The sequence below is a fragment of the Dermacentor albipictus genome, chromosome 8 (assembly GCF_038994185.2).
Source record: "Dermacentor albipictus isolate Rhodes 1998 colony chromosome 8, USDA_Dalb.pri_finalv2, whole genome shotgun sequence".
Lineage (NCBI taxonomy): Eukaryota > Metazoa > Arthropoda > Arachnida > Ixodida > Ixodidae > Dermacentor > Dermacentor albipictus.
The window spans coordinates 18,449,889-18,463,263 of NC_091828.1; the positions used below are offsets into that span (position 1 = coordinate 18,449,889).

General features: G+C 49.8%; 1 protein-coding gene across 9 annotated transcripts in view; it reads left to right on the forward strand.

The window, feature by feature from the left end:
• The window catches only part of dachs (unconventional myosin-IXb-like dachs), a 505,117-nt gene that overhangs the window by 458,069 nt on the left and 33,673 nt on the right, over nucleotides 1–13,375 (forward strand). For all 9 annotated transcript variants that reach the window (XM_070523093.1, XM_070523095.1, XM_070523094.1 and 6 more), the window contains 3 exons: nucleotides 431–578; nucleotides 1,173–1,315; nucleotides 9,565–9,738. In XM_070523093.1, the coding sequence (XP_070379194.1) occupies nucleotides 431–578; nucleotides 1,173–1,315; nucleotides 9,565–9,738 (465 nt within the window). The remainder of the gene's footprint in view (nucleotides 1–430; nucleotides 579–1,172; nucleotides 1,316–9,564; nucleotides 9,739–13,375) is intronic.

A 13,375-nucleotide genomic window follows, 5' to 3' on the forward strand; every position in this document is an offset into this window, starting at 1 on the left:
CCAAGGGAAGGAAAACACAGTCTAGTGAAGCAGATGATTATATGATGAGATCAGACCGTAATATTAGCATGTAGTCAGTAATCAGGAATTAGTTGACATCGCCGGGAGGTCAGGAGGGGACGTGAAGTAGCATAATGATGATGCTAGCATAACTTGAGAGCATAAAAAATTCACGTTCAGCAAAAATATGAAATTACAAGTTCTTGTCTTCTCTAACCTTATCGCACAACTTACCGACTACGCAACACGAAGTAGTGCCTTTGATGCACGAGGTGAGCTATAGGCTTGAAATGCCGATTTTGAATTTCTTCGTTAAGCGCGCACCGCTAACGCTCATCGTGTAGCCACATTGCTGGCTCAGCGCAGGCATCAGGTCTAGCAGTTCCCGACGCAGCCTAATGACGTTTCCTTCTACACGCTCGGTTCTCAGGCGAGCCAGGTTCGCGACGCACTGGCCAAGGCCCTGTACTGCCGCACCGTGGCAACCATCGTGCGGCGGGCCAACAGCCTCAAGCGCATGGGATCCACCTCGGGAACGCTCAGCTCGGACTCTAACGAGTCGGTCCACAACCACACGGGTACGTTAACGCTGTCTCGCGCTTCGCTGTAATCTCTTTGAGGGAGGCTCGAAGGCACGCGATCGGCAGTGGTCGAATAGTGGAAGTTCGAGCCAGCGTTTCGACAAGAGGATTTGTCTTGGTCAGGGCAACAACTACTTCACGCAACAACAAATAAAACAAAAAATGAAGGATTTGACGTATCGAAACTGCACAGTGGGTTATGAGGGACGCCATAGTGGAGGGCATTGGATTAATTTTGACCACCGGGGGGTTCTTCAACGTGCACCCAAAGCACGGTAAGCGAGCGTTCTTGCATTCCGCCTTCATCGGAATGCGGCCGCCGCTGCCGGTAATCGAACTCACCACCCTGTGCTCAGCATCCCGACGAGATGTCGACTGAGCCACTGCGGCTGGTAAGAACAAGCGCGTCAACAACTACTTGTAGAAGACAGGTCCCCTTGACGGAACGTTGGTTCGAGAAGACATCCCTCGTTCGATCGCTGTTGATGACTTCAAGTCTCTAAGCCTCAGTAAACGCCTTTTTTTTTCTTTGGAGAGCATCGCTGGCTCGAGACTAACGCGCAGCGATTGCCGCTCGCCTTGCCTTCACAGACACCGGTAGCCAGCACGCGTCGACGATCGGCTCGAGCGGCGCCAAGTCGTCCAAGTCGATGAGCGTGCTCAACTCAGCCGTGCGTCACGCTACGGACGGATTCATCGGCATCCTCGACATGTTCGGTTTCGAGGACGTCAAGGTAAGCTCCGCCGCGTTAGGATTTTACGAATTATTTTACGCTTCCACTGCTTTTCAACGCTCTAGAGTGTAGAGAGACGCTCCTTCTGTAGCACGTTCATTAAATGAAATACGCTTTATACTTAGGGCACACGGGCGACATTGTTGCTGTCATGGCGTAATCGCATTGTTCTGCCTGAACGTATGAGGGTATAGAATCTTCAGAAACGCACCAGCGCAGCTCGAGAGGTGTTTCGGAGCCACAACGCCTCTAGAAATTTGCTTAGTCTCCCCAATTACACACTCCTGCTATACTGACACGTGGACTTGTTTATTTTTTTTCGGGTGAGCGCTTTTCACCGTCTAACAAATGTTATCGCTCAGCGCGGGACGCGTCTACATGTATCGGAAGCTTAGGGAATATTTTTCGATGGTTCTATCCGCTGTCTCTTGTCACTGAACCTTGTGTAATCTGATTGCATGTATGCGCGACTCGAATGGTGTAGTACTTTCTGAAAGACACGCGGGCACCAGCGATGAGGAAGAGGTCCTCATCACCAGGAAGAGGTCCTCAAACTCTTTAGACTGGGGGATTCTAGTATGTCCGATGAAGACAAGGTGGGCCATCTTCTTAAGGGCATAGCTGAAGATGTATACCAGTTCTTGATAGCCAAGGAAAACCTGACATTTGTGGCCGACGTAATCCAACATTGCCGTACGTTTGAAGCACTGAAGATGCGTGGCGTGGCACCGAAATTTGGCCGTTTGGCTAATGTGCCGACATTGGCCTGCGTTGACGCGAGCACACCATCCGATCTGTCGTCGGCGATACGACAGATAGTCCGTGAAGAGCTCCTCCCGGTACCACGAAATCGGCCGTTGTGGTAGCGGCGACTCTCGAGGCAACGAGCTTGGACTACCACCTGCTTTGTGGCAATTCTCTGTTAATGCAGCGAACGTGGACAATTATAGAGCTGTGCTTCCGTCTAAACCTACGAACCGGCCTCGCTTCAACAACGAGCAGAAGCGCCGCACTTCTTAACCGGCGCAGCGGTACCGCACCACTTATTCAGGGTACAGAGAATGCCGACGATCATGACAGATACCCCATGCTCGCTGGCGTAAATGAAGGCTGTGAGCAGTACCGTGAACGTCGCCCTCCTCGTGTGTGGTATAGTTGCGGTGTCCCTGGCCCTATCGCCAGGTCTTCCGACCGCCGCCGACCTCTCCGAGATGAACCTCCACGAGCGACGTACCAGTCGAATTATCGACCCTATTCCACGTCATGGCCTCCACGCCCGCCAACCAATCATTGACTTTGTCAAGGTAGCTTGCGGAACCCATCACCAGCCTCCGATCGCAGCTTAAGAGGAAGCTTTAGCTCGGGCCCAACTCCGACGCGCCCTATTCAAATACATGTAAAACGCAAAAATACTTTTCTGAGATAACCCCTAGACCGATCGTGATGAAATTTTTCGCAACTGAGAGAGAAAGATAAATTCTAGTGACTGTTGGAAGCATGTTTTCGATTGGGGGCCTGAATTTCATTACAAGAATGTTCAAAATTCGAAAGTACGAAAAAAATAGAACCACAAAGTTTACAAACGCATAGCTCGGCATCAGGAACAGATATTGCAGTTCTGTAAACGACATACTTTAGATCTCGCAAAGCGGAAGAAATTGTATATGTAAGTTCACATATTACGTGAATTTCTTACGTTGTGTACAAAGGTTCTGCAAAAGCTCTATTCCCATATTGCTGATTTTTTGCAGATTTTAGTGTAACATAACAATTTTGTCTGCTTTAAATGTACTATGAGATGCAATTCACAGAATTGTGCTATCATTTTTCCTTGCTGAGTTACAGAGTTGTAAACTTGATAGATTCGCTTTCCGAAAATTCTCGATTTTTGCCAATTTTTAATAAACAATTGACAACTAGATCAAGAATTCGAAACCAACATTCACTAGATTTTGTGCTTTTCTTTTAAATGCAACACACCTCGTCAAATTTGGTGCAGTGGTTGTGGTTGCCGAGAAAAACGAGTTCTCCTTCTACATGTATTGGAGCATAGCATGTATTTACATAGGAGCACCCGAGCCAAAGCTTCCCCTTAACGCCACCGCCTGCTCCACGTGCTCCGCGGTCTCCATCGCCGCGACATCGCCTACTATCCCCACCACCGGAAAACTAGGTAGTGCGGCCGATGGGGGTGAGGTCGCTGGATACCGGTCGCTGTCAACCGACGTTCCTCCGCCAGTTTTTATGCTCATGAACAAAGTTCACCTGCTAGTGGACGATATACCTACAATGACTATTGTTGTTACTGGGGCACCCATTCCCGTGATGAGTGTGAATTTGAAAGGCCGACTGGGACAAAAAGTGATGTTTTCTTGGAACAATATTTCTTCGTTTCGTAGTGTTTGTGGTGACACGTTGTGCCCGGTCGGCGTATGTACTGCGGATATGTGTTTGTGTGGGAAAGTATTTACCACTGAATTCGGCGTTGTTCCTCGATCCATGCACGATGTTATTTTAGGCATAGATTTTTTTGCAGGAGTGTGGTGCACCGTTGACTGTCGAAGTGGGGAGCTACCGGTACGGCAGGACCTATAGAGAACTCGCGACGTCACGACAGTGCCTTTTGTGTTTCTGAGGATATCCTCATTCCCCCACTATGCGCGGTACGCGTTTTAGTCATTTGCTTTGGTACCGAGCCCGCCACATTTGATGCCGCAATGGAGCCTCGTCATTCGGCCTGTGCAAAGAAGAACGTTCTGGTTCCGCATTGTTTAGTGTCGGTAGCTGAAGGACACTCTGGATTATGGGCAATGAACTACGCGGCCCAGCCCATACTTCTCCCTTCTGGCATGAAGCTCGCTATCCTCAGAATAGAGACACAGGCGTTCCTGGCTGTGATTGAAGCTGCACACAAGTGCCTCCATCCCCGCCCATCGGACTCGAAACTACTTCGGGTGGTGAGCAAGTCACTCAGCACGAGTGAGCGCTACACGTTATTGGATGTTCTATCCAAGCATTCGCAAGTGTTTGACTTTTCACAGACTGACAAGACGTCCCAAATTCCGACGTCTCGAATACTCCATCGTATAAATACCGGATCAGCGCACCCTATATGACAGAAGCCGTACAGAGTATCCCCGACTAAGCGCAAGTGGCGAGCAAGTTCAGGAAATGCTGCACAAGGGGATAACTTAGGAGTTCGCAAGTCCCTGGGCTGCACCTGTCATTCTCGTGAAAAGGAAAGATAGCAGTTGGCGAATATGTGGTGATTATCGGGGGCTAAACAAGGTTATCAAGAAAGATGTCTACCCACTTCCGCGTATAGATGACGCCTATTCGGCTTCTTACTTCTCTTCTGTACTGGCGAATCCCGATGCATGCTGAGGATAAAGAAAAAAGAGCGTTCGTAACACCCGATGGACTTTTTGAATTGAATGTCATGCCGTTCGGCTTGCGCAACGCAACCGCCACCTTTGAACGATTCATGGATACTAGTCTGCGAGGTTTAAAGTGGGAGATATGCCTGTGCTGGGGAGGGGGGGGGGGGGGCGAAGGCTTGTCTAGTGCGCAACTCTCCGTTTTTGTGAGCTCACCATTTTGGTGAGCGCCAAGCCTTGGTGTTGGGACATCTTGGGGACAAAGACGGCGTCAGGCCTGACCCTGCGAAGACAGAGGCTGTTGAAACATTTGAACCACCTCAGTCTGTAAAATAATTTCGCAGCTTTCTAGGTCTCTGCTCCTATTTTAAGCGGTTCATTCCTTGATTTTCTGACGTCGCTTATCCCTTGACAAGCCTCCTACACAAGAACGCCGCTTTCGAGTGGATGCCTGATTGTTCTGCTTCCTTTCGACAGCTGAAGTTTCTGCTGACGTCGCGACCGATCCTCCAACACTTCAATCCTTCCGCACTAACAGAAGTCCACACAGGTGCGAGTAGTGTAGGTCTTTGTGCTGTTCTGGTTCAACGCTTGGATGGCAAAGAACACGTCATTGTCTACGCAAGTCGGTCATTAAGCTAACCGGAGCGTAACTACATGGTGACTGAGCAGGAATGTATTGGTGTTATTTTTGCGGTGCAGCGATTTCGATCGTACCTGTATGGGTACTTTACGATCGTCACCGATCATCATCCTTTGCGTTGACTCGTGAATCTTCGCGATCCATCTGGACGCCTTGCACGATGGACCCTGCGTCTGCAAGAGTACAGCTTCACTGCATCCTACAAGAGCGGCCGACGACATGCTGATGCCGATTGTCTTTCCCAGATGCCTCTTAGTACAACAGAATGCCACGCCGACAGTTTTGACCACCTCATCGCATCCGTACACCGTGATTTCCTAGATGCCACAACCTTCGCAAGAGAGCAACGGGATGATCCGAGTTTAGAGCCACTTTTCTCCGCCGCGAAAGAGTCGACATCGTGTAGTTTTTGTGTTCGGGATCGACTACTGTATAAGAAGAATTTCTCCGCGACAGGTGCACGGTTTCTTCTGGTGGTGCTGGAAGCCATCCGCTCTTCTGTTTTGCGCGTCGTGCATGATGATCCAACTTCAGGTCATTTAGGGTCCGCGCGGACAGTCCATCGTGCCAAAGAAAGATTTTATTGGCCTCAAATGCGCAAGACAACGGAGACATACGTAGCCACTTGCGCCGAGTGTCAAAGTCACAAGTGACCTTCTGTAGCTCCAATCGGTTTCTTGCAGCCTGTGGTGCCACCCAATTCCCCCTTTGAGCAAGTAAGCATCGACCTCATAGGACCGTTCCCACGTTCTTCCAAAGGCAACCGCTGGATCATAGTATGTGCCGACTACCTGACTTGGTTCCGCGAGACGGCAGCACTACCCTCTGCGACTGCAGGCGAGGTTTCAAAGTTTATGCTGCATTGCAGTATACTTCGTCACGGTCCCCCTCGAGTGATAATTAGTGACTGTGGCCGTCAATTCACAGGTGATGTTGGAAACGTTCTACGTTTGTGCGCCTCCCACTGCGACACTCAACGCCTTATCACCCGCAGACCAATGGTCTGACAGAATGTTCGAACAGAACACTTGTGAACATGATTTCCATGTACGTAAGCTCGGACCACAAGAATTGGGACGAAGTATTGCCGTTCGTCACTTACGCATGCAACACCGCGCAACATGAAACCACTGAATACAGTCCGTTTTTCCTTCTTTACGCTCGCCCGCCTAGGTGCACATTGAACACTTGTTTTTTTTTCCTTTTGGTAATCGAGAGGACGCTAGTATCGCGGAAACCCTCTGCCGAGCGGAGGAGGCTCGGCGCCTCGCTCGATTGCGTACTCTAGCTTCACAAAAGCAGTACAAATCCCGATACTGTAGTCGACACCGGCAAGTCACTTACGATCCGGGTGACCTAGTGTGGATTCTAGAAGCGGAGCCTACAATCTGCTGAGAAGCGTCAAAGACCTAGCGCCGTCCAGTATCGCCTGGGCCGCCTAGCCACGTCTGAACTGCGAGTTACTAGTTGGCGTAAGAGACGATAAACCAACGTTTGCAACGAAGCTCACGGTAGTTCCCCTCAAGTTATCTCAGCCTGCTCGAGGGAAGAGGTCAGACCTAGACTCCCGGGAAACCCAGCCCAGCAATCGCATCCACCGCAACGAGATCGGCTTGCCTGCCTTCTTCGGGAAAGCTCTGCCGTCGACTCCATGCTTTATGGACTTGCTGCTGCTACCCGGCCATGCGTGTTCCATAATTTATTTTCTTTTGAACTCTGTTTAGTTGACCACCGTCAAGTGTGTTTTGTCTAGTGTTAATTTCTATGTCTACTGTTAACTGATCGTTGTATTGCTCTTGTATTCATCATTGATCTAGATTAAGTGCATGTGTGTTGGTGTTCTTGTGTGTTTTTCGCTTCTTTTAATCTTTGTGTCATTGTCAGTAGATAAATATTTTTTTCTCCCTTTCTGCCTACTCTGACTCCTTCGCTGTGTTCGCTTGAGTATGGAAAGACCAACCGGCTTGTATACCCCGTCGACGAGTTCACGCCGACGGCGAACGGGTCACAAGCCGTGGCAGCGGTCTGTGTCAAAAACTGCTCGCCGACTACGTTGGACAGTTCATTGTGCTTGAGCGTGCCATCGAGGTGAATTATAGAATAGCGTGCCTCACTCCCAGTGGAAGACGGTCATCCAAGATCGACATCACGCATGTCGCCCGCCTGAAGCCGTTTACTCAACGAAAGCCCCACTGACTTCTCGGCCGGAGGGCTTCGTCTGCGGGAGGAGCCATGTTACAGTGCATCAAAGGTAGTGGAGCAGCAGCAGCAGCAACAACAACAACAACATTAAGAGGGCAGCGAGGAAGAGAAGGACGACGTACAGTACCAGCACCCAATTGCTCTACTGCTCTCTAAAATAGACGCGTTCTACACGCCACATAACAATATGAACATCCCATATTAAGAGCCTAATAACACCCCCTGCTGACCTGGCAGCGCTGCTGTAAAAAATTCGCAGTCCCGCGAATTCTATTCAGACCAACTAGCCCGTTAACATGTTTTGACTAAATTACCAGCACGGTGTCACGCGCGCACAGGTAAACATGAACACATCTTGCTTGATGAGCGCGGAAACTCGCCGTGAAAATACTGTAGTGAGGAATCGCGGCAGCAGCAAGGCGAATTGACCTTCATGCATGTCTCACTTCAGCGCGAACGAAACGTCGAAAGCACAGCGCATTCGAAGCTACCGGCACTACGCGCGCTCTGGAAACATCGCAGATCGCTGTGAAGACGAGGCACCCTAGCAGCCGCCGGAGAAGAACGCCTCTGCTCCTTGAGTCTGCTCCCTAAAGGGCGGCAGAAAATAGCGCCTCTTCCTCTTCACAATCACACACTCACTTCTCCCTCGCCTGACCTCCATGCCTCGTGCGCCACTGGACAGGGCGCGCATCCGGGCCGCGTTCCTAGCTCGCGCACGCGCAATGGAGTCGCGTTCGCCGGCTCACCCTTGCGCGATTTCACTCATATGGAACGTCACGGTGACGGCGACGGCACAAATGTGCCTAGGGTGTCCATGTGATTGCTATCGCAATAATAGGGAGGGAGCGGTCGCCCACCTATATGCTGCCGCTTCCCCGGTTGGACTTTCTAGGGACGTAAATAAGAAAAACTAAGCTTGTGGGGATTCCCGATATCCCTTCTCGCCGCAACAATTGGCAAGCGGCCACCACTACACGTCGCAACAGCTGTTACCGCGGCAAAATGGTCACGTGGTGATTTGCGCGACTTGGAGCATGTGCCGCCGAGGCTTGGTAAGTTGGCGGAACTCAAGGGTGCGCTTGGGGCCAGCGTGGCGCGTGGGTGCGCCGAACACCATGCGCCCCGCCGGGGCCGAGGAGTGCTTGAGGAGATTGCCGCTTCTGCCCAGTCTGTGGAACGGCATTCGTCGAGGTTACTCCTAATGTCGCGTGGTTCTTGTTCTGGAAGTTGAATTGTTGTATAACGCTTCGTTCCTGTGCCAACGGCTTCCTCCTGTTCTTGGTGAGGATTACTCGCGACCGCAACCAGGAAGCCAAGTCGCTTCAAGCTAATTCAGAGGAAAACAATTTTGTGATTTCAAATAGGCGGGTATTCATGTAACCATCTGTGTGTAAGGAAGGACGCAGAAGCGAAAGACTAGTTGCAACGCATCACTCTTCACGACGTCATAGATTTTGTCTGTGTCTACCCCGGTGCAGTTAATTCCTTACTCCCGAAAATGCATGTTATTGTTCCCTAGCGTAAAAAAAAAGCTCAATCTGGGCATATTTTGGAATCAATCGTCACTTACAGCGCATACATAGACGAGGGACAAGAAAGGACGTCGAAGACAAGGACGACGGAGAAGGCAGCGCTTGTCTTCGTCCTTTTTTATCCCTCTTCTATGTATGAGCTGTAAGTGTCGATTGATACCATGGAATACCAACTAGCCCGTACCCAAAACCTTGCTTCAGCATGTTTTGGAGCTTTTCTTGCAAGAGAAAGAGACTGAAACATGCGAAACCACTGCAAAAGTTCGCGATGTGACAACGACGTCGTCAGTGTCGTGGTTAGTGCGCTAAATTAAAGAAAAAGAAAACAAAACAAAGAAAATGGGTACCGTTTAAAAAATGTTTTAGCGTTTGTATTTATTGTCCCCGTAAATGTACGCAAATTACGCTGGCACGGTGAGCATCTGCCACCAGCGTATATATTAAAGAAAAAAAAAAGACGCGTCGTCGTGCTTGGCTGTTGGGCGCATGCAGCTGAGCCAGCTGGAGCACCTGTGCATCAACCTGTGCGCCGAGACGATGCAGCACTTCTACAACACCCACGTGTTCAAGAGCAGCATGGAAGCCTGTCGCGAGGAAGGCGTCCTGGCCGACCTCGAGATCGAGTACGCCGACAACGTGCCCTGCATCGACCTCATCTCCTCGCTGGTACGTCACAGCTCACGTGTTTAACTGTTCCGGGACATCTTCCTAGGTCTCCTTTTCCTTCTTTCTCTTTTTTTTTTACACGCTATTCCTTCTGTATGTAAACATGCGCCTTTCTTTTGAGTGTGAATGTTTAAATTCAAAAAAGGAAATTAACTGTTTATAGGATTTTACTAAAAAGCGTGGGTCATACCACAGTCCTTCCATTTTAGGGACTCTGGTCATAACCATGACGCTTAAAAATATTCAACGCACCGCGCTATGATGTTTACCCCGTTTCTTGCAGCTCCGCGATTCTGATCTTCGTTATTACGTGCAGTATTTTACGAACTGGCGACATTGAGTTCGTCCGACAGCGGATCGTTGTATTTTGTTTGTCGTTATGTTCCTCGAAGTGGCTCCTTAATTAAAAGGGCCTAAAGACAACGGGCTGTGGCTACAGGGCAAAATTTCAAATATATTCCCTCCGCAACAATATTAACGCTGGTTAAAAATGGTGTTAAAAACGGCGCGCCTAAAAACGGAATAGTTCTTAATGAGAGCAGCATTCCGGGCAAGTTGGTAATCCATTGCTTAAATGATATTGCTCGACATAAAAAAAACGACACGGACGTGAGAGAAGACCACACACCAAGCGCAAACTTTCAACTAAGTTTATTGTGCCACTGCGTCTTTTCGCCGACAAACCGCATTTCGAACTCGTGAGTTTCTTGGAGAGCCGCTACAGGGATAAAAAAGGCGCAGTTTCGACGCAGTGGCACAATAAACTTAGTTGAAAGTTTGCGCTTGGTGTGTCGTCTTCTCTCACGTCCGTGTCGTTTTTTATGTCGCGCAATATCATTTAAGCAAAGGAATAGTTCTCTATTAGTGACAAGATGCTGTGCTGGAGATGTCATGAAAAATTGCGTCAGCAGCGAGCTGTAACACACTCACCGCCTAGCTATGTCCTGCGCAAATCTAGCACGTCGTTACATTTCGCGACCGCGCGTCAGTAGAGAAGTACACCTGTGGCAACTATCCTTTCAGTCTCTTGTCACTCACATGGCCAGTCAGCTGGGGCAACTACCGTGGACGACGCCCTGTAGTGCTGTACTACCCACGAGACCATATCTATAGTTGGCGGCAACCAAGAAAGGCAGCGTCAGAAACAGCGCTGTTCATTTCAAAGATAGTTTGTATAAATGCGCCAGCCAATTACGTTCGCTCATTTCCTTGACGTCATGGCTGAGGCCAACTTGTCGGGAATTATGTTTCGGAGCGCCGAGGCACAGAGAGCACGTGTAGTACGTTTCTGTGGGCTGAGATCATACTGAATGTGTAGCTTTTCGCCGACAAACCGCATTTCGAACTCGTGAGTTTCTTGGGGAGCCGCTACAGGGATAAAAAAGGCGCAGTTTCGCCAGAAAGTGATAGCGATAGCAAGGTATTAGACAAAGTACACGAAGCAGTGTTTATAGTTTTATTGGCCGTATAATATAAAGTAAACATTAGCTTACTAATTAAGTTAAAAAACACGGTGTCACGAGGGCACGGGCAAGCATGAACAAATCTCACTCTATATCCTGACATCGAAAAGTCGCTGTCACAAAGCTGGCGTGATGAAGGAGCGCACCAGCGGCGAACGATTTTCCCTCTGTGATGCATCTCGCTTCAACGCGAACCAGGCATGCGAGAACACAGCGCAGTCATCGCCATCTCGGCTCGCCTAAGCTTTATACCCACGCACTTACCTCCAAGATACGAAACGCGCCGCCGCTCCATGCGCAGCCACGGTCGAGCTAGACGAGAAGGCGCACTCATCTATCCCCCCTTGCGCGTGCGAGAAGATGGCGCGCATCTTTCCCGCACTCTTGCGCGCTCGAGAAGACGCCGCGCATCAAGCCGCCGTCCTTCTCGGCTCGCAGCGCCTCTGTTTCACATGCAAGCGATTGAGCGAACGGAGCGAACAGCGGCGCGGCGCTGCGAAGCTGTTCGCGAGGTTTCACGTGTATAGACGACCGCACGCCAAGTTTCATCCTAGAGTTACTGTATATATGCTACCTGCGGTAGCATATACAGTAACTCTATTTCATCCTAGACGCCAGCGCTCGTTTCTCCCCTGGCGGAGCGATTTCATCTCCAACGGGTGTAGGTTTCCGTCGCCGCTTCCCTTCGCGGTCGCGCCCGCGTTCAGTTCGCGCTGCGCGCGAAACGTCTCTTGTTTGCGACGGCGCCTTTCGAATAACCGGAAATTAGTATTGTGTTGTTAACTGTCACCGCAGCAATGTAAACATGATATGGTTGATGCCACCAGTGAAATTCTGCCGATTCACAAGAAAATGGTACGAAAGAAGCAGACGACAGACATGGATTACTGCGGTGCGCCGAGCGAAGTAAACAACTGGCAAACGAAGCGAGCTCGTTCATTGATCACTCCTGAGTGTATGACGGTTTCTATATGTAACCCACGTGAATTTAGTAATTACTCGGTACATAATCCTTTCATTCATATAAAAACTTTAAGTTCAACGAGCGCTTGTCCTGTCTTCTTTCTCGTGTTTCGTTTGTGTGTGCGCTGCCCAAGAATGGAAACCACGTCTGTTGTATGCGCTAGCAGTGGCCGAAGTTCACGCGTGCCGAGAAATTGAATATGTGCATGATGCATTGAACATGACCGGAGTTCATTCCCGCTTCACCACCGCACCGATCGATCGGGTTACTGGACGATACACACCCGCGTCTTGGTCGCGCCGGCATTGCTGAAGCAGGAATGATTAATAATACTGTCAACTTCCGTCTCTTGAGTACTGTTAAAAAATGGCCAAGCTGTCTACATTGCTGCCTCTATTCCATATTGTAGGAGACGTACTAGTTAAAGTTGTGTGCGCATGTCGTACTTGTGCTATGCAGCGATATATCTTGTTTATTTCCGCACAGTGTCGATAGAAGTCCGTTGTCGCCATCAGATACAACACGGATTTGTAGCAAACATAATGTGAGAAACTGCAAAAATGACTTTAGCTCGTAGGTGCCGTATGTATGTGCCGCATCGTATGTGCTGACGATTTTTCCGGCGGCACATACGATGTCGTTTCCAATTACCTGCTCAGCGTCACTTACATGGTTAAGCAGACGCTGCCCTTTCGCCGCATTGCAGCCATAAAAATAATCGTCAAGCGTACCGACCTTAATTCTTAAAGGCAAATATAGCGTGTGCAGTTTGTTTCACACTAAGGGGAAAACTCAGAACGTATTGCATCGCGATGCGGCAAGCAATGGAGTCGTGCGGCGGCAGCAGCTCGAGCAGGCGCACACGCTTGAGGGGCGGTGTCGTGATCTGCGTCGTCTGCTACGGCGGCGCGCGCTGGCCGCATTTTCGGGAAGCGTGGTACTGTCAGGCGCAGTGCACCGATTTCATCGGTACTGCGAGAACTGAGCTGATATTCTTTACTAAACGTTGTGCGTCGCCAAACTCTGATCCTTCATTGGCGATAATGGAGTTCCACAAACTTCTTTTGACAGCATGATTCATTTGTTCTTTCGAAAGGCCGGAGTACTGAGCGTGTGCACGTATATTTCTTCACTGTGTGTGCTGCCGTAATGAGCAGCGACAAAACGCACCAAGATGAGCGCGCAACGTGCTCAGTCCTTGTTTGGCTCG